A 26,456-nucleotide genomic window follows, 5' to 3' on the forward strand; every position below is an offset into this window, starting at 1 on the left:
AGCCTCCAGTATGGAATGTAATGTGATTCTACTGCGCTGGCTCCACTACTGGAGACAAAAAACCGAAGAGACAGCGAGGACCGTGGATGGTCCATTCTGTTATTTAGAAGCAAAATCAGCAATGCAAGTGGTTTAGAATGTAAATATTCCAGCATTATAATATTTTTTTCTGGATAGCTGGAAATAAATTTTAATACTGTGTATATGCAGGGATATTTAAAGATCACAAAATCTTTGACATCATCACATCTTTGCCTGGGCTCAAAGCCACTTCTACTCCCACACAATGCATCCACCCTCACATACAGCACATATACATAATGTAAACTCCAGTGTTCCTTCCCTGTGCCGTCTCACAGGTTTGGAATGACCTGGGGTGTCGTCGCTGACACCAGGAAGATGGAACTAAATAAAACAATTATGATGGGAGGGATCATTGCACTGTATGACTGTGTAAAATGACATTCAGTAGAGAGACATGAGGACAGTCGGAGACACTTACTGAGCGAGATTCCTGACTTGTATGGGACGAGAACCAGTTAAGGATGAATACAATATCGCCTTCAACTTTCTACAAGGTAAGCAACGTTTACTTTTGTTCTTATCATCTGTGACATTATGAGTTGAATTCTATGGGAGTAATTAAAGGGAAATTCAGCTTTACTATATCTTCTAATATGTCATAAAAAGATGTTGGGAGATATTGTCTGTGTGAAGTCTCCTCTATGTGCCCATATTCCTAAGGGAAGGAACTTCTAGCACTTCAATAAACACACAGATTTCATTCGCTTTGACTCTCAGAATTTGTCTCTTAAAAAGTTTTCATATATTTGCTGCTTCCTGGTCTCTAAACTACGAAGGTTAATATTTGAAAGAAGTCTTGCCTTGTACATCTAATATTTTGAAACAAAGTTTTTTTCAAATAAACATATGAATCTTCACTGTCAGTGATAGTTTGCTCTATGTACATGTTTTTGATGTATATAATGAAATTTAAAGAGTAACTGTCCTTTTTAGTTTTTATTTTATTAATCAATAGTACACATGAAAATAAGAAACTTTGTAATATACCTTATCAAATATTTTTTCTTTCTTTCTTTGCCATGACTGATCAATTCTCAGTTCCGGAGTAAAATCTGTTTTTAGGGAAGACAGAATGTTACATTACTGAGACAGGAGATGGCAGTTGGTTTCTATAAGATTCTATGTAGGAGGGAGCCTCTTGTACCTGCCTCCTCCCACCCCCCTCTCCATAGAACTTTATGAGCACCAACTGTCATCTCGTATCTCCGTAATGAAAAATCTGTCTTCACCAAAAACAGATTTTACCCATGAATTGAGAATTTTGAGAATGATTGACCAGTCCTGGCTGAGAAAGAAATAAATTTCTATAATACGATTTATTACAAAGTTTCTTATTTTCATTTACGCTATGGATTTATATCTAAAAAATTAAAATGATGTTTACTCTTAAAGTAGATGTAAATAAAAAAAGGGGAGATGAAAACTGAGGGATGTAAAAAGAAGAAAAGGATAAAGTAGTTTATTATTATTGCCAAAACTATATTATTTGATACATCTGATATTGCACTGTCCTTGCTATAGAATAGGTCACGTCGGATTGTAAAAGATACTGAAAGGCAGTGAGTATAGAGATTTTGCTAACGGCATAGCTCTACTTAATTGTCTCTGTAGGCTTATGCGGGTGCTCACACTGGCCAGTATCCACGCTTACTGTATACATTATTGTAGCATTTAGACAAAATAGGACTTCGGACCTAATTTATGGGTTAGAGTGGGGAACAGCTTGAAAGAATGGCCTCCGCTCCATTGAAATGGATTATAACAATGGGGCCGGAGTTAGAAAAGCTGGACCCACAGTGACCAGGTGATTGCCATGGTGGCTTTATTTTAAAGTTGTAAATGATGATTAATGTGCTTTGTCAGTTTTAATGCTGGGATAAATGTTTAATTGGATACTAAGAGGAGTTTGTGAATCCTGCCAGCAATTTTTGATAGTCTCTTTTTGTATTTTAATGTGTCACTGTTATAGGCGCAAGCCACTATATTAATGCCGGCCTTACAAAACACCCACAAATGTGCTGTAAATGCAGTTATTGTGAACTTCATATGACAGGGGGGGTAACAACAGCTCAGCTATGAAGCAGTAAACCACACGTGCTGAAAGTACACACATCAACAACATTGTTGGAACCTATCTGGTAAAATAAGAAAAACCCACAATGGTCACTGAAATAACTTGAATCCGATTTTGGTTCAACAGAAAAAAAATATATATGAAACTGTCCTGGACAAAATTAATGGTACCCTTAGGAATTATTTAAAATAATTTTACCATAAGGACATGTTAAGCTAAAGTGTGTCCTGTAATTAGCATTGTACGTGTCTATAAACACATCCTGGTATGCACGGGCTCCTCATCCCCATCCTGGTATGCATGGCCTTCTCATCCCTATCCTGGTATGCATGGTCTTCCCATCCCCATCCTGATATGCATGCCCCCCTCATCCTCATCCTGGTATGCATGGCCCCCTCATCCTCATCCTGGTATGCATGGCCTTCTCATCCCTATCCTGGTATGCATGACCCCCTCATCCCTATCCTGGTAAGCATGGTCCTCCTCGTCCCTATCCTGGAATGGAGGGCTCCCATCTCCGTCCTGGTATGCACGGGCCCATCCTTATCCTGGTATGATTGGCCCCCATCCCCATCTTGGTATGCAGGGCCCCCATATCCATCCTGTTATACATGGCCTCATCCTCATCCTGGTATGATTGGCCCCCATCTCCATCCTGGTATGCATGGCCCCCTGTTATGAACTGGTCACCAAGGAGGATGGCAGGAATAGGCTAGGCCAGCAGGAAACCAGAAAGATTGTTGACTTAGCGGATTGCAGACCCCTAATCCTAACAACAAATCTAGCAGTAGCCGTGGGGTGTACCTACGATGCCCTAGACGCCTCGGCACAGCCGGAGAGCTAACTAAGCCTAAAGCAAGAAAGGTGAAATGTAAACTGCCCCGGAGTAGAACCCCAAAGGAATAGATAGCCCCCAAACATATATTGTCGGTGAGACAAGATGAGGCACAAACACAGGTAGAAAATAGACTGAGCAAATGATGGGGCCCAAACTGTCTAGACAGGATAGGACAAGAAAGACACTGTCTGCAATCACGCAAAAACACTAAAAAAATCCAACACTACTGATGTACAAAGGACACTGAGGTCTCACGACCTCTCCCCCCACTATATCAGCATTCTGGTGTGAACTGGCAGCAAAGCAAAAGGGACTAATATAACAGGGGACTGAACAAACTGACACAAGCTGTAACATATGGAGCAGGGTCCAGCACTGCCCCAGCAGGGAGCATGCTGAACCCTCACAGCAAAGCAGAAAAAGGCAAAACCAGATAAGATGCAAGGATTAGCAAAAGAACCACTTAACTGAAAAATTCAGGATCAGGCAGGAGACAGCAGACCTCAAAATGCACAAGAAGAAACAAATCACCAGCAGCAACTGAGGGAAGTCTGCTCACTTAAATACTCCCAGTCAGTAACCCCTAATTTCCAATCATCGTCGTCAGGTGGCAGACTTCTGTCAATCCGGCCAGCTCCACTACCCGCAGTAACTACCAGAGGGAGCGCCGACTCAGAAGTAAGAGAATTCACAACAGTACCCCCCCTTGAGGAGGGGTCACCGAACCCTCATCCACGCCACCAGGCCGATCAGGATGGGCTCGATGAAAAGCACGAACCAATCTCTCGGCATGAATGTCAGAAGCAGAGACACAAGAATTATCCTCCTGGCCATAACCTTTCCACTTGACCAAGTACTGGAGTCTCCATCTAGACAGACGGGAATCCAATATCTTCTCTACCACATAATACAAATTATCCTTAACCAATACAGGGTCAGGGGGCGCCGCCATGGGAACTACTGGCGCCACAAACAAAGATTTATGAAAATCGTTATGAATCTTAAACATAACTGGAAGAGCCAAATGGAAAGAAACGGGGTTAAGGATTTCCAAAACCTTATAAGGTCCAATGAACCTTGGCTTGAATTTTGGAGATGCAACCTTCATAGGAATATTTTTTGAGGACAACCAAACGATATCACCCACTTTAAACCGGGGACCAATGGTCCTATGCCGGTTGGAAAACTGTTGGGCCTTTTCCTGAGAGTGGGACAACTTATCCATTACTTGGTCCCAAATCTGCTGCATTCTCTCTAACACAGAATCCACACTTGGGCAGGCCGAAGCTTCCACCTGCCCTGAAGAAAATCGAGGATGAAACCCAAAGTTACAGAAAAAAGGAGACATCAAAGTGGCAGAACTACCCCTATTGTTTAGCGCGAATTCGGCCAAGGGCAAAAATGAGACCCAGTCATCTTGATCAGCAGATATGAAACATCTCAAATAGGATTCCAAAGTCTGGTTTGTTCTCTCAGTCTGCCCATTGGACTGAGGATGAAATGCAGAGGAGAAAGATAAATGAATTCCCAGTTTGGAACAAAAAGCTCTCCAAAATCTGGAAGCAAACTGGACTCCTCTGTCCGACACAATGTTCTCAGGAATCCCGTGCAATGGAACCACCTGTTGTAAAAACAAGGGCACCAACTCTGAAGAAGATGGCAACTTTGGGAGTGGTACAAGATGGACCATCTGTTAGAGCTGGTGGAACGCACTGAATAATAAAAGATGGTAATGCGGTGCGTTCGCAGCCCGGGGTCCACTGTGCAGAGATGGTAGACTGCTGCTCGGTAATGGCAGACAGAAACTGACGGTATAGCAGACACACACGGGTTAACTTCACCCGGTGAATAGGAGGCGAACCCTGTTGCTTCACAGGGCCGCAATACCTCAGAGTGAACACTAGTGTTTTGGTCACAGAACCCTGCCCCAAGGACACGGGGTTAGAGTCCCTCTAGACCCACCAGCATTCGGCGCCGCAACAGCGACTTACTAAACGCTGTGCCCTGTTAACAGCCACAGGGCACAGCTGATAGCTCAATACCGCATGAGGTATGTACAGCGCAGCTCTGGCGGACGCGACTAACCAGCCTACACTTTGGGCTGGAAGGCGCATTAGTGGCGCACGGCGCTGCTCAGGCTGCTGTCGCTGAACGGCGCTGACTGGAACTCTAAACCTTAACAACATACATATCAGAGGGAAGGAGTTTCAGAATGAGTCAGCGTTTCACAGGCATCCATCATCACACATACCACTACAAATTACAGACTATACTGTGAACCTTTTATAGCAGCGTCCTTCCGGGACCTTCCTGATGGTCCAATCCGAGCTGGAGAAGGACCTGAGCTTGTGACCCCCGACCTCCAATGAGAGGGCGTCCCATGGGCTTGCTCAGAAGGTTGCAAAAAGGACTTAGCCTCTGGAGCTGCTCGCTGCTGGCCAGTGCGGATTGCGATAGCTGACCCAGAGGTGGTCGCAGCAGCCAACCTGGGAACGACGTCTTTGCTGAGCAGGCTCCCCTACGGCTGGGACTGAATGGGAGACCGCAGAAGGCAAGGCTCGAGATTCCTCCTGTGCAGGGGCAGGAATCTAATGCCTAACGCCATCTTAGAAAATCTATCACAGATCACCCAGATAACAGTCATTCTCTGAGAGACAGGGAGATCAGAAATAAAATCCATTGAGATATGGGTCCATGGCCTCCTGGGCACCGGCAGAGGCATCAAATAACCACTAGAATGAGAACAGGGTTTGGACCGAGAACAAGTTCCACAGGACTGCACAAAGTTCCTGACATCACGAGATAAGGCAGGCCACCAAAAAGACTGACTCACCAAATCTCTGGTTCCAAAATGCCTGTATGACCAGCTAACGCGGATCAATGAATTTCAGACATTACTCTTCTCCTCCACTGGTCAGGGACATACAATTTTCCCATAGGGCATCGTTCAGGTTTGTCCTCCTGAAATTCCTCCAGGGCACGTCTTGGGTGAGATGGCGGAAAGAACTACACCCTCATTTAGAATGGTAGTAGTCTCGGTCACATCAAGAGAATCCGCAAAAGATACTCCTAGAAAGGGCGTCCACCTTAACATTCTTAGGGCCCGGAAGAAAGGAGATCACAAAATTAAAACGCATGAAAAACAAGGCACACCTAGCCTGTCTAGGATTCAGGCGCTTGGCTGATACAAGATAAATCAAATTCTTGTGGTCGGTGAGGACTACAACTTGTTGTCTAGCTCCCTCCAGCCAATGTCTCCACTCTTCAAATGCCCACTTCGTGGCCAACAATTCCCGATTCCCCACATCATAGTTACGTTCAGATGGGGAAAATTTTTGAGGAAAGAAGGCACAGGGATTCATCTTAGAGGTTACCAGATCTATTTCGGACAAAACGGCTCTTGCACCAATCTCAGAAGCATCTATCTCCACCTGAAATGGGAGTGAAACATCAGGTTGCCGTAGAACCGGAGCAGAAGTGAATCTCCGCTTAAGCTCCTGAAATGCCGAGACTGCCTCTGGAGACCAATTCACCACATCAGCGCCCTTTTTGGTCAAATCCGTCAGAGGTTTAACAATACCAGAAAAATTACTTATAAATTTACAGTAGAAATTAGCAAAACCCAAAAACTTTTGGAGAGCCTTCAGAGAAGTGGGCTGAACCCAATCATAAATGGCCTGTACCTTGGCCGGGTCCATTTCAATAGCAGACGTGGACAAAATGAATCCCAAAAACGAAATCCTCTCTACACCAAAGAGACATTTCGATCCCTTAACATACAGAGTATTTTCCCTCAAAATCCGGAACACAGTTCGGACATGTTCCACATGAGAATCCCAGTCACTGGAAAAAATCAAAATATCATCCAGATAAATGATCAAAAAATTATCCTCAAAGTCCCGGAAAATATCGTTCATAAAAGATTGAAAGACGGAATGGGCATTAGTGAGCCCAAAAGGCATCACCAGGTACTCAAAATGTCCCTCCAGAGTATTAAACGCCCTCTTACATTCATCCCTGTGCTTGATGCGAATAAGATTATACGCCCCCCCTATGGTCAAGTTTGGTAAACCAACAAGCATTTTTAACTCTGGAAAATAAATCAGAAATCAAGGGTAACGGGTACTGATATTTAACGGTGATTTTGTTAAGGGAACGATAGTCAATACATGGCCTTAATGAGCCATCTTTCTTGGCCACAAAAAAATCCCCAGCACCTAAAGGTGAAGAGGATGGTCTGATATGACCCTTCTCCACTGACTCCTTGATATAAGATCACATATCATCATGTTCAGGTACCGATAAGTTGAAAAGCCAACCCTTGGGAAATTTACAACCGGGCATTAACTCAATTGCGCAGTCATAACTCCTATGAGGACGTAAAGATGCGGACTTACTCTCACTAAATACATCAGAAAAATCAGCCAAATAGTCAGGAACATCATGAGACTGGGGAGAGGTGGAGAAAACAGGAGTGTCACTAAGAACACATTGACAACCCCAACTCACCACAGACACAGATTTCCAATCCAAAACAGGATTATGGGTTTGCAACCAAGGAAAACCCAGTACAATAATATCATGTAAATTGTGCAACACCAAAAATTTACAGTTCTCTTGGTTGTCCGGGGCGACCCGCATTATCACCTGGGTCCAAAACTGGGGTTTAATCTCCGCCAAAGGGGTAGCATCAATACCCCTCAAAGGAATAGGGGTCCGCAGGGGCACCATGGGAAAACCACAACGTTTGGCAAAGTCAAAATCCATCAGATTCAAAGCTGCTCCTGAATCAACAAAAGCCTTAGCAGAAAATGTAGACAAGGAGCAGATCAAGGAAACCGGCAAAAGGAACTTAGGCTGTACACTGCCCATGGCAAATGAGTGAGCAAAACGTTTTTCTCGTTTAGGGCAGACAGAAATAGTATGAGAGGCGTCCCCACAAAAGAAGCACAACTTATTACGCCTTCTAAACTCTCGGCGTTGTGCCCTAGATAAAATCCTATCACATTGCATGGGTTTAGAAGTTTGTTCGAAAGGCAGCACTGCCTCTCGCGTAGTCTTACGTTCACGTAAATGTCGATCAATTTGAATCGCTAATGACATAGAGTCGTTAAGACCAGAGGGGACAGGAAATCCCACCATAACATCTTTTACGGTTTCTGCCAGACCTTTCCGAAAGAGAGCTGCTAGGGCATCATCATTCCATTTAGTAAGGACCGCCCACTTTCAGAATTTTTGACAATATAACTGCAGCATCCTGACCCTGGTTCAATGCCAATAAGGTTTTCTCAGCTTGAACAATAGCATTAGATTCATCATACAACAACCCCAGGGCTTGAAAAACGCATCCACATTAGCCAGAATAGGATCTCCAGGTGTCAGAGAAAAAGCCCAGTCCTTGGGATCGCCGCGCAGCAAGGACATGACAACTTTAACCTGCTGCACCGAGCTCACCGATGAGTTTGGTTTCAAAGCAAGAAATAGTTTACAATTCTTAAATTTCTACATTTTTGACCGATCCCCAGAAAACACATCAGGAGTAGGGATCTTTGGTTCTACAGCAGATGATTGAGTGAGATAGGCAGAAATTCCCTGCACTTCAGCAGCGAGCTGCTCAACAAGATTGGACAATTGCTTAGTCTCCATTAAAGAAAAAATCCTACAGTTTTGGCTGGTGATTCTGTTATGAACTGGTCACTGAGGATGATGGCGGGAATAGGCTAGGCCACCATGAAACCAGAAAGGTTGGTAACTTAGCAGATTGCAGACCCCTAATCCTAACAACACAACTAGCAGTAGCCATGGGGCGTACCTACGATGCCCTAGACGCCTCGGCACAGCCGGTGAGCTAACTAAGCCTAAAGCAAGAAAGGTGAAATCTAAACTGCCCCGGAGTAGCACCCCAAAGGAATAGATAGCCCCCAAACATATATTGTCAGTGAGACAAGATGAGGCACAAAGACAGATAGAAAATAGACTGAGCAAATGATGTGGCCCAAGCTGTCTAGACAGGATAGGACAGGAAAGACACTGTCTGCAATCACGCAAAACCCCTAAAAAATCCAACAATACTGATGTACAAAAAACAATGAGGTCTCACGACCTCTCCCACGCTATATCAGAATTCTGGTGTGAACTGGCAGCAAAGCAAAAGTGACTAATCTAACAGGGGACTGAACAAACTGACACAAGCTGTAACATATGGATCGGGGTCCAGCACTGCCCCAGCAGGGAGCATGCTGAACCCTCACAGCAAAGCAGAAAAAGGCAAAACCAGATCAGATGCAAAAGATTAGCAAAAGAACCACTTAACTGAAAAATGCAGGATCAGGCAGGAGACAGCAGACCTCAAAATGCACAGGAAGAAACAAATCACCAGCAGCAACTGAGGGAAGTCTGCTCACTTAAATACTCCCAGTCAGTAACCCCTGATTTCCAATCATCGTCGTCAGGTGGCAGACTTCTGTCAATCCGGCCAGCTCCACTACCCACAGTAACCACCAGAGGGAGCCCTGATTCAGAAATAACAGAATTCACAACAGCCCCCTCATCCCTATCCTGGTATGCAGGGACCCCATCTCCATCCTAGTTTGTATGGCCCCATCAGAAAAACATAAAATAAATCATTATGCTTACCTTCCTTGTCTCACAGCGTCTTGTTCCGATGTCAGCAGCTGCTTTATGCTTGTAAGTATGCGCTGCTTACAAGCCGATGACAGCTGTCAGAATACTCACTGCTCTCCACGCCGGTAGTATGTGCGTGGAGAGCAGTGAGTATTCATTGCTCTTTAATAGCGAGCACAGTGTTAGCCGCAGCCGCCGGCTTCCTGCCGGGTGTTCACGTGTGCCACTACTAAAGGGAATGAATATTCACTGCATTCCATGCCTATGAGAGTGGAGAGCATGCGAAAGCACGGCAGCTGCAAGAAGCTGTCTGCTGAGGCTAACAGCGTGTCGACTATTAAAGAGAAATGAATATTCACTGCCCTCCACGCCCATGTTCTAAGTGGGGGAGACAGGGCAAAAGCTTAGAACAAGGATGAATGCTCATCGTCACACAATAAGGGAAAAAATAATGGATCTACCTGTGGCAAAACGTTTTTGCATAATGGACCACAACACCAGGGATATGAAATTACTGGTATTGAAAGGTAACTTCACATCTCAGAGAGAGAGAGGAGTCTGTGAGTATAAATTTATGACGACCTTTGACACTCTCAATGCTGGAATGAATGTGTTGCATGGATTTATGTCTTTTTACATCAATTAAGGAATTTGCTCCTAAGACCTTGTGGGGGCATCACAACACATTAAGAGACCCCAATCAGAGGACAATAAAACATCCGGACTCCTTATCTATGAACTGGTCCAATATTTATGTTTCTCCGTCTCCCATAATCATAATTCTGCTACACGTCACTTGTCTCATCTATTGCATTTTTTCTGTGCTCTATTGTGCATAAATATGTGACTCTTCAGATGTTGTATTAGTCTATGCCTGATGAAGAGACCTGAGTAGTCTCGAAAGCTTGCAATGTGTTACCATCTTTTCAGTTGGCCATTAAAAGGTATCAACCACTGAGGACTCTCAATTCTGAATATAGAGCAAATGAGTCAGAAACACCAATAATATACAAATACAATGAAAAAAATGATGCAATTCCAACCCAATAATTACAAAAAACAGTACAAGGGATAATGTAAACCTAAGAAGATGCTGATCACTATGAGGTGTACAAAAAAGATAGACATGCACACAAAATAGACCTCATATATGCGTAGAGGTACCCCAGCCCAAGATCAGGCATAGGGAACATCAAGGACCAGATCAGCCAGACCATTAGGGGCTAGAGAGGGTCTAAGTGGACAGAAAATCTCCATAACCACCCCAAATGATAACCACACAAACAAATCAGCACAATACAAAGCCCATGAGAAGTGAAGTGGGGCAGGTAGAGCCAGAGACCCGACGCGTGTCGCCACTCTAGGTGGCTTCGTCAGGGGTACAGATTGCCAGTCAGCTGTGTCAATATATATGGTTGCACAATTAGTAGATAGGGAGCAGCTGCGCCGCTGCTTACCATGACAGGGTTAACATCCAATATACCTGAAAGTCAGCGGTTAGTCACTGATCTATAGCTATGGCTGACAGCTCACAGCAGCGGCATGTGACGTCACAGAATGCCAACTGCACAAGCGTTGGTGTCCGGGAGACAAGGCACACATCCTGAATACAGGAAGTGAGAGAGAGCTCAATATTGCTACTGCGCAGGCGCCTGCAGTAGCCTACTGCGCAGGCGTCGGTGTATAGTAGACAAAGCGTGCGTCACGAATAAATGAGAAAGACCAATCAAGGGGACGCTTGCGGTCATGTGACCGATTAACCCTCAAAGATATACAGCTCACTTGCTGTGATGATTACCTGCGCAAGTGTCAGCATATAATAAACAAAGCGCGCGTCACAAATAGATGAAGAGGCACAATTAAGGGGACATTCTAAATATATGCAGCACATTCACTGTAGTAATTATCTGAGTAGGCGATGACCAAAAACACTCCCCCATAGGCACTCCTGGCCAGAGCGAGACGTAGATAACCACTGTATTACTAGTCATGCAGCTGCCATAGTCACCAATAGACGCACATCGCTGGAGAAAACAATGATAAGGCGCAATACCTGTGATCTAAAGCGCCTGTACTTATACAAAGACCGTGCTGGTTCGGGGCTCAGTTGCCATGATGATCAGTTAAATAAACAGGACACTTTATGCTCAGCCAACGGGGCGGAGCTAACACAGGACACTGTTTACACTCAGCCAACTGGGCGGAGCTAACACACTCTTATACAGATCTTATAAAAGAATGACCAGAAGGTAACTAATGACCTTTTTGTCTATCCCAGTGCTATAATCTGTAGTTGTAGGAACGACGACCACAAATAAAGGGATGAAAGAGCTCCTTATCACTGGTGCGCAGGCGCTAAGATAATAGATATGCTCGACTAAAATTAGTCACAAGCACATTTCTAGCAGTAGTCAGTTCTAGAGATAGAGACAAGGCGCTACTGCGCAAGTAGCAGTATACATAGTATCACTCATAGCTAGGTGGATAAAATAAATAGCCAGCTAGGCAGTGGCTGGATAAACCGACCAGATACAAAGTAAGCGGTCAGTCCCCAGACACGCAAAAACCCAGTGAGCAAGTGTTGGCAAAAAATTACAGTATGCAAATGATAAAGATCTTTATACTCAGCCAAATGGGTGGAGCTAACACTCTAATACAAATCTTATACAAAAGAGACCAGAAGGTAACTGTTGACCTTTTTGTTTGTCCCAGTGCTACAATCAGTAATTATAATAACGGCGACCACAAATAAAGGGGTAAAAGAACTCCTTATCAATGGTGCGCAGACGCTCAGATATTATTATATGTGCTGGACTAAAAATAGTCACAAGCACAAAAAAAACAGTATACATAATATCACTCATAACTCCGTTGGTAAAATAAATAGCCAACTAGGCAGTGGCTCAATAAGCCGATCGAACACAGAGTAAACGGCCGATCCCCAAACGCCCGATTGCACAGTGCACAAGTATGGACAAGTAACGGACATATAAATGATAGAGATCGCGACTTTAGAATGAGCGCAGCCATACCCAACTTGTACCAGAGCGTCCCGCTAGTCCCAATCAGGATGAAGGGACCAAGCAAAAGTAAAACAGATATAGTCATAATCAGTTCACATTTTATTATTATTCTCACGCACACCCAAAAGATAGACACAGCGTGGAAGAATGAAAGTTCCACACCCAGGGCCCCAAAAAAAGAGTAAAAACGCCTGTGAGGAATACTAAGCGAGTAATCACCTTGATAAAGCAGAGGCCCCACATAGTAAGTCAAGAACTAAACATCTTAAGGGTGGACGGAAAGAGGATAGATATGGGTAATCACGCCCCACTGTCATGTAGCCACCACAGGAAACCTATGGAGAAAAGTAGTCAAAAAGTACATGTTATTTAGACATGGGCCATACTATTGATGTTTACATGGACCAGGGTGAAAAAAAAGACATCTGGACCGCGCATGATCAGATTTGTTTATAAAAGCCAGTGAATAATAAGTCCTCATTTAAGCCTGAAGGAGTCAGACTTCCAAGATTGAAGATCCACTTTGATTCTCGTCTCAAAAGTTCAAGAGTAATATCTCCTCCCCTTATGTCCATTTGAACAGTCTCAAGTCCTAGGATTTTGGTACCATTCCACCGAGAATTATGCAGATCCAGATAGTGCGATGCTACCGAAGTGAGTGTTTTGCCCTTTTCCAAATCCTTTTTGGCTGTTATAATACCCGAGAAATGGTGTTGTATCCTCCTCAATTCCTGCGTCGTTTGCCCAACATAAATCCTCGGGAACGGGCACACCAGAGCATACACTACATTACGAGATTTACAATTAAAGTAGCTCTGTGTAGTGACCTGGAATGGAAAAACAGGTAGGGTAAGAACATTAGAGCCAATGGTAAATGGGCAAATGTTGCAATTGCCACAGGGGTACGTGCCAGTCAAGCGTACCCCCTATTCAATCTAGTAACCGGTCATCTAAAGTGACTATGGCACAGACGGTCTTTAAGATTAGTGGCCCTTCTTGCAACCAAACTTGGTTGTGCTGAGATATGGGGTTTTAGTCTCGGCTCTCTTCCGTGGATCCTCCAATGCTTAGTAAGAATTCTTCCAATATCCCGCCACTGGTTATTATATGTGGTAATGAACCCAAGTGGTTTAGGGGGTCCCGTCATCCGAGGTACAAGCAAATCATCCCTATCAGCATCCCTTGCTGCCATAAAGGCCCGTGATAGTACCTTTTTGGGGTAGCCTCTGTTCTTGAATCGCGTTGTTAGGTCCCGTGTATGGGCCAACAAATCTTCTTGCGTGCTACAGTTCCTTTTGACACGATAAAACTGCCCCTTAGGGATGCCATTCCTAAGGTGTTATGGATGGAAACTGGTAAAATGCAGTAAACTGTTAGTAGCCGTCGGTTTACGGTATAGGGTAGACAAAATGCGGGAACCATCCAAACGAAGCTTCAGATCCAGAAATTCCACTTCTGTTTTGGAGAAGTGGAAGGTAATTCGTATATTCAGAACATTGTTGCTTAATGTCTCAACATACTGCTGACATTCATCCAGGGTGCCTGTCCAGAGAAACAAAATGTCATCAATGTAACGATACCATCTATTGACATGGGTGGAGAAGGACTCAAGACAGTACACCCTGGTGAGCTCCCACCACCCCAAAAACATATTTGCATATGCGGGCGCATAACGTGCGCCCATCGCGGTGCCAGTCACTTGCCTGTAGTGGACCCGATCGAAGACAAAATGATTTTTATCGAGTATAAAATGTAACAAGTCCAGCAAGAACGAGTCATGCTTTCGATCGCCCGAGGTGATTACTCGCTTAGTATTCCTTACAGGCATTTTTACTCTTTTTTTTTGGGGCCCTGGGTGTGGAACTTTCATTCTTCCATGCTGTCTCGATCTTTTGGGTGTGGGTGAGAATAATAATAAAACGTGAACTGATTATGACTATATCTGTTTTACTTTTGCTTGGTCCCTTTATCCTGATTGGGACTAGCAGGATGCTCTGGTACAAGTTGGGTAACCTTCTGGTCTCTTTTGTATAAGATTTGTATTAGAGTGTGTTAGCTCCGCCCATTTGGCTGAGTATAATGATCTTTATCATTTACATACCGTAATTTTTTGTCCACACTTGCTCACTGGGTATATGTGTGTCTGGGGACTGACCGCTTACTTTGTATCTGGTCGGTTTATCCAGCCACTGCCTAGCTGGCTATTTATTTTATCTACCTAGCTATGAGTGAGACTATGCATACTGCTATTTGCGCAGTAGCGCCTTGCCTCTATTTCTAGGACTGACTACTGCTAGAAATGTGCTTGTGACTAATTTTAGTCGAGCATATCTATTAGGGCCTGCGCACCAGTGATGAGGAGCTCTTTCATCCCTTTATTTGTGGTCGTCGTTCCTACAACTATTGATTATAGCACTGGGATAGATAAAAAGGTCAATAATTATCTTCTGGGCCTTCATTTATAAGATCTGTATAAGAGTGTTAGCTCCGCCCAGCTGGCTGAGTTTAAACAGTGTCCCGTGTTAGCTCCACCCAGTTGGCTTTATGTGTGGTCGCCGTTCCTATAATTACTGATTGTAGCATTGGGGCTAACAAAAAAGGTTAACAGTTACCTTCTGGTCTCTTTTTTTTACAAGATCTGTATTAGAGTGTGTTAGCCCCGCCCACTTGGCTGAGCATAAAGATCTTTATCATTTACATACCGTAACTTTTTGTCCACACTTGCTCATGGGGTATTTGTGTGTCTGGGGACGGGCCGTTTACTTTGTATCTGGTCGGTTTATCCAGCCACTGCCTACCTGGCTATTTATTTTACCAACCTAGCTATGAGTGAGACTATGTATACTGCTATTTGCGCAGTAGCGCCTTGTCTCTATTTCTAGAACTGACTACTGTTAGAAATGTGCTTGTGACTAATTTTAGTGTAGCATATCTATTATCTTAGCGCCGGCGCACTAGTGATGAGGAGCGCTTTCATCCTTTTATTTGTGGTCGTCATTCCTAGAATTACAGATTATAGCACTGGGATAGACAAAAAGGTCATTAGTTACCTTCTGATCCTTCTTTTATAAGATCTGTATGAGTGTGCTAGCTCCACCCAGTTGGCTGAGTATAAACAGTGTCCCGTGTTAGCTCCGCCCAGTTGGCTGAGCATAAAGTGTCCTGTTTATTTAACTGATCATCATGGCAACTGAGCCCCGAACCAGCACGGTCTTTGTATAAGTACAGGCGCTTTAGATCACAGGTATTGCGCCTTATCATTGTTTTCTCCAGCGATGTGCGTCTATTGGTGACTATGGCAGCTGCATGACTAGTAATACAGTGGTTATCTACGTCTCGCTCTGGCCGGGAGCGCCTATGGGGGAGTGTTTTTGGTCATCGCCTACTCAGATAATTACTACAGTGAATGTGCTGCATATCTTTAGAATGTCCCCTTAATTGTGTCTCTTCACCTATTTGTGACGCGCGCTTTGTTTATTATATGCTGACGCTTGCGCAGATAATCATCACAGCAAGTGAGCTGTATATCTTTGAGGGCTAATCGGTCACATGACCGCAAGCGTCCTCTTGATTGGTCTTTCTCATTTATTCGTGACGCACGCTTTGTCTACTATACACCGACGCCTGCGCAGTAGGCTACTGCAGGCGCCTGCGCAGTAGCAATATTGAGCTCTCTCTCACTTCCTGTATTCAGGATGTGTGCCTTGTCTCCCAGACACCAACGCTTGTGCAGTTGGCATTCTGTGACGTCACATGCCGCTGCTGTGAGCTGTCAGCCATAGCTATAGATCAGTGACTAACCGCTGACTTTCAGGTATATTGGATGTTAACTCTGTCATGGTAAGCAGCGGCGCAGCTGCTCCCTATCTACTAATTATGCAACCATATATATTGACACAGCTGACTGGCAATTTGTACCCCTGACGAAGCCACCTAGAGTGGCGACACGCGTCGGGTCTCTGGCTCTACCTGCCCCACTTCACTTCTCATGGGTTTTGTATTGTGCTGATTTGTATGTGTGGTTATCATTTGGGGTGGTTATGGAGATTTTCTGTCCACTTAGACCCTCTCTAGCCCCTAATGGTCTGGCTGATCTGGTCCTTGATGTTCCCTATGCCTGATCTTGGGCTGGGGTACCTCTACGCATATATGAGGTCTATCTTGTGTGCATTTCTATCTTTTTTTTGTACACCTCATAGTGATCAGCATCTTCTTGGGTTTACATTATCCCTTGTACTGTTTTTTGTAATTATTGGGTTGGAATTACATCATTTTTTCATTGTATTTGTATATTATTGGTGTTTCTGACTCATATGCTCTATATTACCTAGTGTGGGCTTACTAATTCTCCTATTGAGAATCCTGTTTACATGGACCTAGGGATATAGGCATCATTCTCAGTGAGGGTGATAGTTGGTAGCAGGTGGGTTGCTCTATTATGAGCATTGTATTATTTGTGTATGTGTCACATTTATGACCATTTTTAATGTTTTTAAGAATTTTTGCTGTTTGCTGTGTTTAATAAAATTTGTATTATATATGCTATGTCCTATTCAGGGTGATCCCCTGCTCATGGCCTATTTCTTTCTCTCCTTTTTGTCAACCTGCCCAGCACTGCTACATCCCTTGCGCCTGACACTACACCATCTACGTGTCACCTCATTTACTCTGCCCTGGGACTACAGCCCTGCCTGTGGAGGGCTATAACATCATTGCTGCACCACACCATCTGTCCCAGAGGATCTGCATGCAGCGTCGGCTTAACACCTCCCTTGCCGAACACCACAGGTGGCGTCACAAACTATTCATTTCCATTACAAAACACCATTCAATCTCCCTTTTACTTGGGCGCCCAGGGCCACGGACCGGGTCACCGCTGCTGTGACAATCCCCTCTGAGAGACCGGCCAGGTACCAAGTACCCCACAGCCCTGGGAGGGCGACCCAGAATGACCCGCATAGCACTCCATACAGGTTAATGGCCCCCCATACAGTATAATGTGCCCCATATTGTGCTCCAAACAGGATAATAGCCCTACATAGTGATCCATACAATATAATGGACCCATACAGTGCTCCATACAGTATAATAGCCCCACATAGAGCTCCAAACAGTATAAAAAAAAATACTCACCTCTACCCGTTCCACTACTGCTCTGTTCTCTTCATGATGTCTTCAGATCCTCTGCACATCTGGGTAGAACGTTCGCGTTGTAAAGACGTCATTGCGCCAGCTGCACTGAGACTTCAGATGCAGAGAGGGAATGATAGGAGAGGGAGTGTCAGATGTTGGTGAAAGAAAACAACGTGGTAAGAAACCACAGCCAGCTCGCCAACCAAGTCTGCAGATGCATGGAACTTTGTCTTCATGGGACGAGATGTCTAGAAAAAATGGTGATGATGTTCCAGCTCCTTAAAAACCTTCATACTTTATCGATCCAACATGGAAATAAATACAGTGATAAAACTTCTTAGAAAAAAGGTGAACCTCAGGGTTTGATAAAGATCAAACTAGATAGACAAAGATCTGTTCCAGATAGAAAAGCGTTGCTTTAACCCCTGAGGTTCACCTTTCTCTAAGGAGTTTTATCGCTGCATTTATTTCCAAGTTGGATCAATAAAGTATAGAGGTTTTTAAGTCGCTGGAACATCCTCACCATTTTTTCAGTGCCAGATGTTGCTACTTCCTTTATCATTGCTTTAAACTGTATCAGCATCTAGGATTTCGATATAGTTGAAAATGCAATGCCGGGTGAAAGTGCAATGTTGGGCAGGGGACCTGCCCGATGTCGCAGGCCAAATATACTAGGGAGGCCTGCTCAGCGTTGCGGGACAAACATACTAACCCTGTGGGCCAGAGTTTGACATGAGTACTGTAACCAGGAGCATAATTTCTGATGAATCTGTAGAATGTAAGGAATTGTTTATGTTTGTATAGAAGAGCTCCACTTACCTGCACAGAACTCTGACCTCAAGCCTATCTAACACCTTAGAGAAAAATTGGAACATGACAAGCAATCAGGTCTTAAAAGAATGTTAATATTAGAAAAACATGGTTGCCCTCCCTATGAGCCAGATAGGAAGGCTGCTAAGAAGCGCCATCTCTAACTCTGTGGCCATATACTTTTGATATTTATCTGTTAACTATGGACAGAATATCCAGGTTATTTTAGTAAGTGCTGCTGTTCATCTTACACAGTATGTATGTCCACAATAGGTATCAGATTCTCAGCAGACCTAACTAAAGCCCTCCCATACACAATCGTTTGGTCGATGACTTTCTTTCAAGACTCCACCATATACAGGACCACCTAGCCTAGTGTTCCTGTGTTCTCTTTGAAAGACCCACTGCTAGACTTCTCTGGTGGTGGCTTATCCCACAAGTGCAAAAGCTATAGTATGATGCCTCCATAGTGACCCCAACACAGTATAATATCCCCAAAGCATGATGTGCCTACAGTCCCCCCCTCAGTGGGGTTGCTCCACACACATTATAAGGCTCCCAAAGTGACCCCTATAAACGCTATGATACTCTTACATGGATTGAAGCCCCACAATAACCTTTAACACAGTATGATCCCCCCGCAGTGACCCCTCCACATTCCATGATGCCACTAGTCACCCCTGGCCTCACAATATGATGTCCTCACATCCCCTCACACAGTCTGATGTAACCAGTCACCCCTTCACACAGTATAATACCTCCACAATTATAGACTGATTAAAAAGAAATACTCACCTTGCCCCATTCCCCCAATGTGCTTCTCCGGTGTGTGCAGCATGTGGCTGATGATCCGCACAGCAAATGTGATCTAGTGATGTAATCGCGCCTGCTGCGTTAAGGTTCAGTTGCACAAAAGAGTGGTGGTGCAGGGAGCCAAAGGCTCCTTGTTTCACCATTGTATTCAACTGTATCTGCATTCGCATTTGGTCTTCCCAACTCACAGACTCCATATCGGCCAAGAGGTCTGCCACTGGGTCAATGCTACAATGTACATAGTCCATAGTTACCTCCATGTTGTCAATGATTCTATTAGTCTGGAATACAGTTTGCTACAGGACCAGTTGAAAACCCTAAGCTGGTTTACTTTTGTAAATATTTCTGTGTGTACAGATGTGTATTTTTATTACGACTATTATGTACAGTTTGGACATATATTATGAACATGCCCATCAATTAGCTCTTTATTCAGTATCATCTGCAGTGTAGACATGTGACATAATACAACATAATACATTCTTTCCATCCCATGTCATAAGCTTATGAAGGAACGTGAGGAACTGATATAATGCTATTTTCTGCCCTTAATTATACTCTTTCATCACTAATGTTTTACAGTACCAGACCCACTGGGTGAGTCACAAACCTGTATCTCTGCTCACTGTCATACTTCTTGGTAATATAGAGAGGGGATCTGCAGGTCAAAACTGCAAAGGCGTTCACATTATGGATTTGTTGCTTCCACAATTAAATTAATGAGGATGCAGAAAAAACCCTAGGGATCGAGAACTCTACAGTTTAATGAAAGTGCACAAGGAGGTTCATTCTGCCTGTTACAGTATTTATTGAAGGATAAGTCACTACTTTCAAACCCTTTTGCACAGTTAGGCTAAGTGCACACGTACCGGAACTCTCGCGGAAATTACAGCGAGAATTCCGGAATTCCAGTCCGCGGGAAAACCGCATTTTAAATTCCCGCGATTTTCCCGCGGAAAAACTAGCATTTTGCAAGCGTATTTAGCTTGCAAAATGCTAGCGTTCTCCAAGCAATCTGTAGCATCGCTGGGAGAACTGATTGAGAGATTGGTCACACTCGTCAAACATAGTGTTTGACAAGTGTGACCAACTTTTTACTACTGAGGCCGCCTATGCAGCGTCAGTAGTAAAAGATAGAATGTAAAAAAAAATAAAAAATGGTGTTATTCTCACCCTCCGACGTCCCGCACATCCGTTCCCAGTAATCCTTTGCGAAAATGCCCGCGATGGCGTCAGTTCTCGCGGGATCGCGATGTCTCGCGGTAATTCGCGATGACGTCGCGCGAATGACCGCGAGACTTCGCGATCCCGCGAGAACGGACGCCATCGCGGGCATTTTCGCAAAGGACTACTGGGACCGGAGCCTGAAGAGAAGCAGAAAGACTGCGCGGGACGTCGGAGGGTGAGAATAACAATATTTTTTATTTTAAATTCTATTTTTTACAGGGATATTGTACCCAAAGCCCGGAGGACAGTCTCCGCTCCTCCGGACCATGGGTACCGTCCGCCATTGTTCTGCTTATTTTCCGCATGGTGTGCACAGCCACATGCGGGAAGTAAGTGGAACAATGCATTCTTATGGGTGCGGGATCGCCGCGATTCCGCAAATTAATGAGCATGCTGCGTTTTTTACCGCGAAGCGATTCCGCCGCGGTAAAAACCGCAGCATTAGCACAGCATTGCGGAATCCCATAGGAATGCATGGGATGCTTATTTTTCGCGTTTTCGCGGCAAAATCGCGCGGTTAAAACAGCCGCGGAAACGCGAAAAAAAACGCCACGTGTGAACTCAGCCTTACAGTGGAATTAGATGTCCTTAGGCCCTAGATTAAAATGTGTGCCAAGTCTCTTGGAATATATCCGGCCACATGGACATTAGGACCCAGGTGTAATTGCAACCTCTGCAATCCCACAAGTATGCACATTAGCGATTGCTCAGCATTAGCTCATGCAACTAAAGGATCATTATTAATTAATTTTAGTTGTAAAGTGACTGGTCTTTAACTACTTATTCTGCTATTCATGAAAACAAGCCAGGTAAATAATACATTTTTATATGTCAGACCATAATAGACCAAAAATGAGAAAAATATTAGGCAAAGTCACTCCTCGGAACATGAGAAAATAGTGGAGCTTTAAGGGCTAAAAACTTCTTTATTGGTGTAAAATATATAAAAAAAAGTGTTTATAAAATAACAACAAACAGATAAGTAAGAGCAGAAAAAGGGACCACTGGCAATGAGTCATAGAGCTGGATAAACATGGAGGGGAAAACCAGTGAGTGTATAAACCACCATGGTACTTAACTCCTCACAAAAATATCTATCCAACAGTCACAAATCCAGGCCAAAGAATTGCCAATTCTTACCAATTATGCAGAATATGCCCCCCAAAACACCTTTACAAAATCCCCCCATCTACAGGTATTGGATATTTTTGTGAGGGGTTAAGTACCACGATTGTTTATACACTCATTTGTTTTCCCCTCCATGTTTATCCACCTCTATAACTCATTCTGGTGGTCCCTTTTCCTCCTGTTATTTATCTGTTTGCCTTTATGTTATAAACAATGTTTTTTTTATATACTTTGCACCAATAAAGAACTTTTTAGCCCTTAAAGCTCCACTATTTTCTCCTTTTTTTTTCCTCTTATTCTGCTATTCATCATAATTTTACTCATTTAAGATATATATGTTTGAGGAAGGGTGAAAAGCCATTTTGTTTAATAGATTTCTACATCACTAAATGAAGTTATTAATAAATCAAGAAAATTGTAATTTTGGAGGATATCATAGTTATGTCAAAAGACTCATACTCTGTATATAGGAGCTAAGCATGTACAAAAGATATAATGCGCATATACACTCACTGGCCACTTTATTAGGTACACCATGCTAGTAAGGGGTTGGACCCCCTTTTGCCTTCAGAACTGCCTCAATTCTTCGTGGCAGAGATTCAACAAGGTGCTGGAAGCATTCCTCAGAGATTTTGGACCATATTGACATGATGGCATCACACAGTTGGCGCAGATTTGTCGGCTGCACATCCCTGATGCGAATCTCCCGTTCCACCACATCCCAAAGATGCTCTATTGGATTGAGATCTGGTGACTGAGGAGGCCATTTGAGTACAGTAAACTCATTGTCATGTTCAAGAAACCAATCTGAGATGATTCGAGCTTTATGACATGGCGCATTATCCTGCTGAAAGTAGCCATCAGATGTTGGGTACATTGTGGTCATAAAGGGATGGACATGGTCAGCAACAATACTCAGGTAGGCTGTGGCGTTGCAACGATGCTCAATTTGTACCAAGGGGCCCAAAGAGTGCCCAGAAAAAATTCCCCACACCATGACACCACCACCACCAGCCTGAACCGTTGATACAAGGCAGGATGGATCCATGCTTTCATGTTGTTTACGCCAAATTCTGACCCTACCATCCGAATGTCGCAGCAGAAATCGAGACTCATCAGACCAGGCAACGTTTTTCCAATCTTCTACTGTCCAATTTCGATGAGCTTGTGCAAATTGTAGCCTCAGTTTCCTGTTCTTAGCTGAGAGGAGTGGTACCCAGTGTGGTCTTCTGCTGCTGTAGCCCATCTGCCTCAAAGTTCGACGCACTGTGCGTTCAGAGATGCTCTTCTGCCTACCTTGGTTGTAACGGGTGGCAATTTGAGTCACTGTTGCCTTTCTATCAGCTCGAACCAGTCTGCCCATTCTCCTCTGACCTCTGGCATCAACATGGCATTTCCGGCCACAGAACTGCCGCTCACTGGATTTTTTTTCTTTTTCGGACCATTCTCTGTAAACCCTAGAGATGGTTGTGCGTGAAAATCCCAGTAGATCAGCAGTTTCTGAAATTCTCAGACCAGCCCTTCTGGCACCAACAATCATGCCACGTTCAAAGGCACTCAAATCACCTTTCTTCCCCATACTGATGCTCGGTTTGAACTGCAGGAGATTGTCTTGACCATGTCTACATGCCTAAATGCACTGAGTTGCCGCCATGTGATTGGCTGATTAGAAATTAAGTCTTAACACACAGTTGGACAGGTGTACCTAATAAAGTGGCCAGTGAGTGTATATATGTGTGTGTGTGTGTGTATATATATATATACACACAGTATATCTATCTATATATACAGTATATAACTGTATATAGACAGTTTTGTGCAATTTGGGACAAAGCAAAAAAACACATTTTTGAATATTTAATAAAATGTTATAATGCACTGTTACATACTAATTTTAGTAAGACATATGTCCTCCTTTAGCAGATATGAGATTTTCAATGCATTTCAATGCATATTGGCATGCTAAAAAGGAAGAAAAAAATGTTTATAAAATGGAAAGAGGGAGGTATATCTAAAGAAGAATATAATGCTGTCTGCAGAACCTGCAGGGCACAAATCAGATTACCTAAAGCTGACAATGAATTGAGGCTTGCAAGAGATGTCAAAAGCAATAGTAAAGGATTTTGGGAATATGTCAAAAGTAAAAGAAAAGTCAAGGATGCTATAGGATTTTTACAGGATGAAAAATATTAAATGGTAAGACAGGATGTTGAGAAGGCCGAACTTTTAAATTCCTATTTTGCATCTGTTTTCTCTCAGAAAGGAAATGTAACATCAACTGTTCTTCACTGTCCTATTAAGGGAATAGAAGAATCCAGGTTATCTACAAACAGAAAGATAGTGAGGAAACACTTAGCTAACCTAAATGAATTCAAGTCTCCAGGTCCAGATAAATTACACCCCAGAGTACTGAAGGAGAGAGCAGAAGAAATTTTTGAACCCCTCTCCATAATCTTTGAAAATTCTTGGAGAACAGGAGAAGTCCCAGAAGACTGGAGAAGTGCAAATGTTGTTCCTATCTTCAAAAAGGGGAAGAAGGTGGACCCAGGCAACTATAGACTGGTGAGTCTGACTTTTATACCAGGAAAGATCTTTGAACAAATTATTAAACAACATGTATGTCAGTACCTGGATAAGAATGAAGTGATTAAACAGAGTCAGCATGGGTTTGTAACAAATAAGTCATGTCAGACTAACTTAATTTCCTTCTATGACGGAATCACTGATTGGGTGGATCAAGGAAATGCTGTAGATATCGTATATCTTGACTTCAGCAAAGCATTTGACAAAGTATCTCATACAATCCTTATTGAAAAAATGACTAAGTATGGAATGGACTAGGCAACTGTTAGGTGGATTCATAACTGGCTTAGTGATCGGACCCAAAGAGTGGTCGTAAATGGCTGCACATCCAGTTGGAAGAATGTCTCAAGTGGGGTACCACAGGGCTCTGCCCTGGGCCCTGTATTGTTCAACATCTTTATCAACGATTTAGATGAAGGAATTGAGGGTAAACTGATTAAATTTGCTGATGACACAAAGCTAGGAGGGATAGCTAATACTAGAGAAGAGAGAGAGAGATTCAAAAAGATATAAATAAACTGGAGAAGTGGGCAGCAACTAACAGAATGGTTTTTAACAGGGAAAAATGCAAAGTACTACATCTGGGCAATAAAAATGAAAAAAGCATATACAGAATGGGAGGAATAGGGCTAAGCAACAGCACATGTCAAAAAGACTTGGGTATACTAATAGATCACAGACTGAATATGAGTCAACAGTGTGATGCAGCAGCAAAAAAGGCAAATGCAATTCTTGGATGTATTAAGGCCGGTTTCACATTAGCGCATTTTCAGCGCGCGCACGGCCGGGGGTAGCTCCGCCCCCGATCCGGCTCTCTGCCCGGCGTGCCCGCCCCTTCCTTGTAGCGCCGCCTCCTAGCGGACAGCGGCGCCTGCGATCGGCGCACCCTATCTTTAGCATAGGGTGCGCCGATCGTGCGCAGGCCGTGCGCTAGTTGCGCTTTGACCTGCGCTGCGCACTTTTGACGGTGCGCCGTGCGTGCCAAAATCAAACTTTTCGGATTTTGGCGCGCACGGCGCACCGTCAAAAGTGCTCAGCGCAGGTCAAAGCGCAACTAGCGCACGGCCTGCGCACGATCGGCGCACCCTATGCTAAAGATAGGGTGCGCCGATCGCAGGCGCCGCTGTCCGCTAGGAGGCGGCGCTACAAGGAAGGGGCGGGCACGCCGGGCAGAGAGCCGGATCGGGGGCGGAGCTACCCCCGGCCGTGCGCGCGCTGAAAATGCGCTAGTGTGAAACCGGCCTAACAGAAGCATACAGTCTAGATCACGTGAAGTCATTATTTCCCTCTACTCCTCTTTCGTCAGACCTCATCTGGAATATTGTGTCCAGTTTTGGGCACCACATTTTAAAAAAAGACATCAACAAACTGGAGCAAGTTCAGAAAAGAGCGACCAGAATGGTGACCGGTCTGCTAACCCTGTCTTATGAGGAAAGGTTGCAGGATTTGGGAATGTTTAGTTTGCAAAAGAGAAGACTGAGAGGAGACTTAATAGCTGTCTACAAATATCTGAAGGGCTGTCACATTGTAGAAGGATCAACGTTATTCTCATTTGCACAAGGGAAGACTAGAAGCAATGGGATGAAACTGAATGGGAGGAGACACAGATTAGATATTAGAAAAAACTTTTTGACAGTGTGATAAATGAGTGGAACAAGCTGCCACGAGAAGTGGTGAGTTCTCCTTCAATGGAAGTATTCAAACAGAGGCTGGACAGACATCTGACTGGGATGATTTAGCGAATCCTGCTTTGCGCAGGGGGTTGGACCAGATGGCCCAAGAGGTCCCTTCCAACTCTACTATTCTATGATTCTATGATTCTACTAAGTTTTTGCATAAATTCTTCAATTCTTCATCATGGAACCACACTTGTATGGCACTGTTTATCATGCGTTCTTTGGTTGTACAGTCCATTTTGCCAAGACGTCACTTCACATTGCTCCACAAATTTTCTATACTATTTAAGTCTGGTGAAATGCCAGGCCAGTCCAGCACTTTTACTTTATTTTATTCCAGAAATTTCTTCACACACTTGGAATTGTGGCATGGAGCCAAATCTTGTTGGAATATCCTTTGAAATTTACGCATGGATGGCACAATAAAATGTTTTAAAACGACT

At 43.9% G+C, this 26,456-nt stretch overlaps 1 protein-coding gene across 1 annotated transcript in view; it reads left to right on the plus strand.

Annotated features, from left to right (window-relative positions):
- Positions 1 to 340: 340 nt before the first annotated feature.
- LOC141091893 (cytosolic phospholipase A2 delta-like) overlaps positions 341 to 26,456 on the plus strand; it is an 89,286-nt gene continuing 63,170 nt past the window's right edge. The window contains exon 1 of the mRNA XM_073577654.1: positions 341 to 578. Within this exon, the coding sequence (XP_073433755.1) occupies positions 546 to 578 (33 nt within the window). The 5' untranslated portion in view covers positions 341 to 545. The remainder of the gene's footprint in view (positions 579 to 26,456) is intronic.

The sequence above is a fragment of the Dendrobates tinctorius genome, unplaced genomic scaffold (genome assembly GCF_039654945.1).
Source record: "Dendrobates tinctorius isolate UK_male_01 unplaced genomic scaffold, ASM3965494v1 ptg000057l, whole genome shotgun sequence".
Taxonomy (NCBI): domain Eukaryota; kingdom Metazoa; phylum Chordata; class Amphibia; order Anura; family Dendrobatidae; genus Dendrobates; species Dendrobates tinctorius.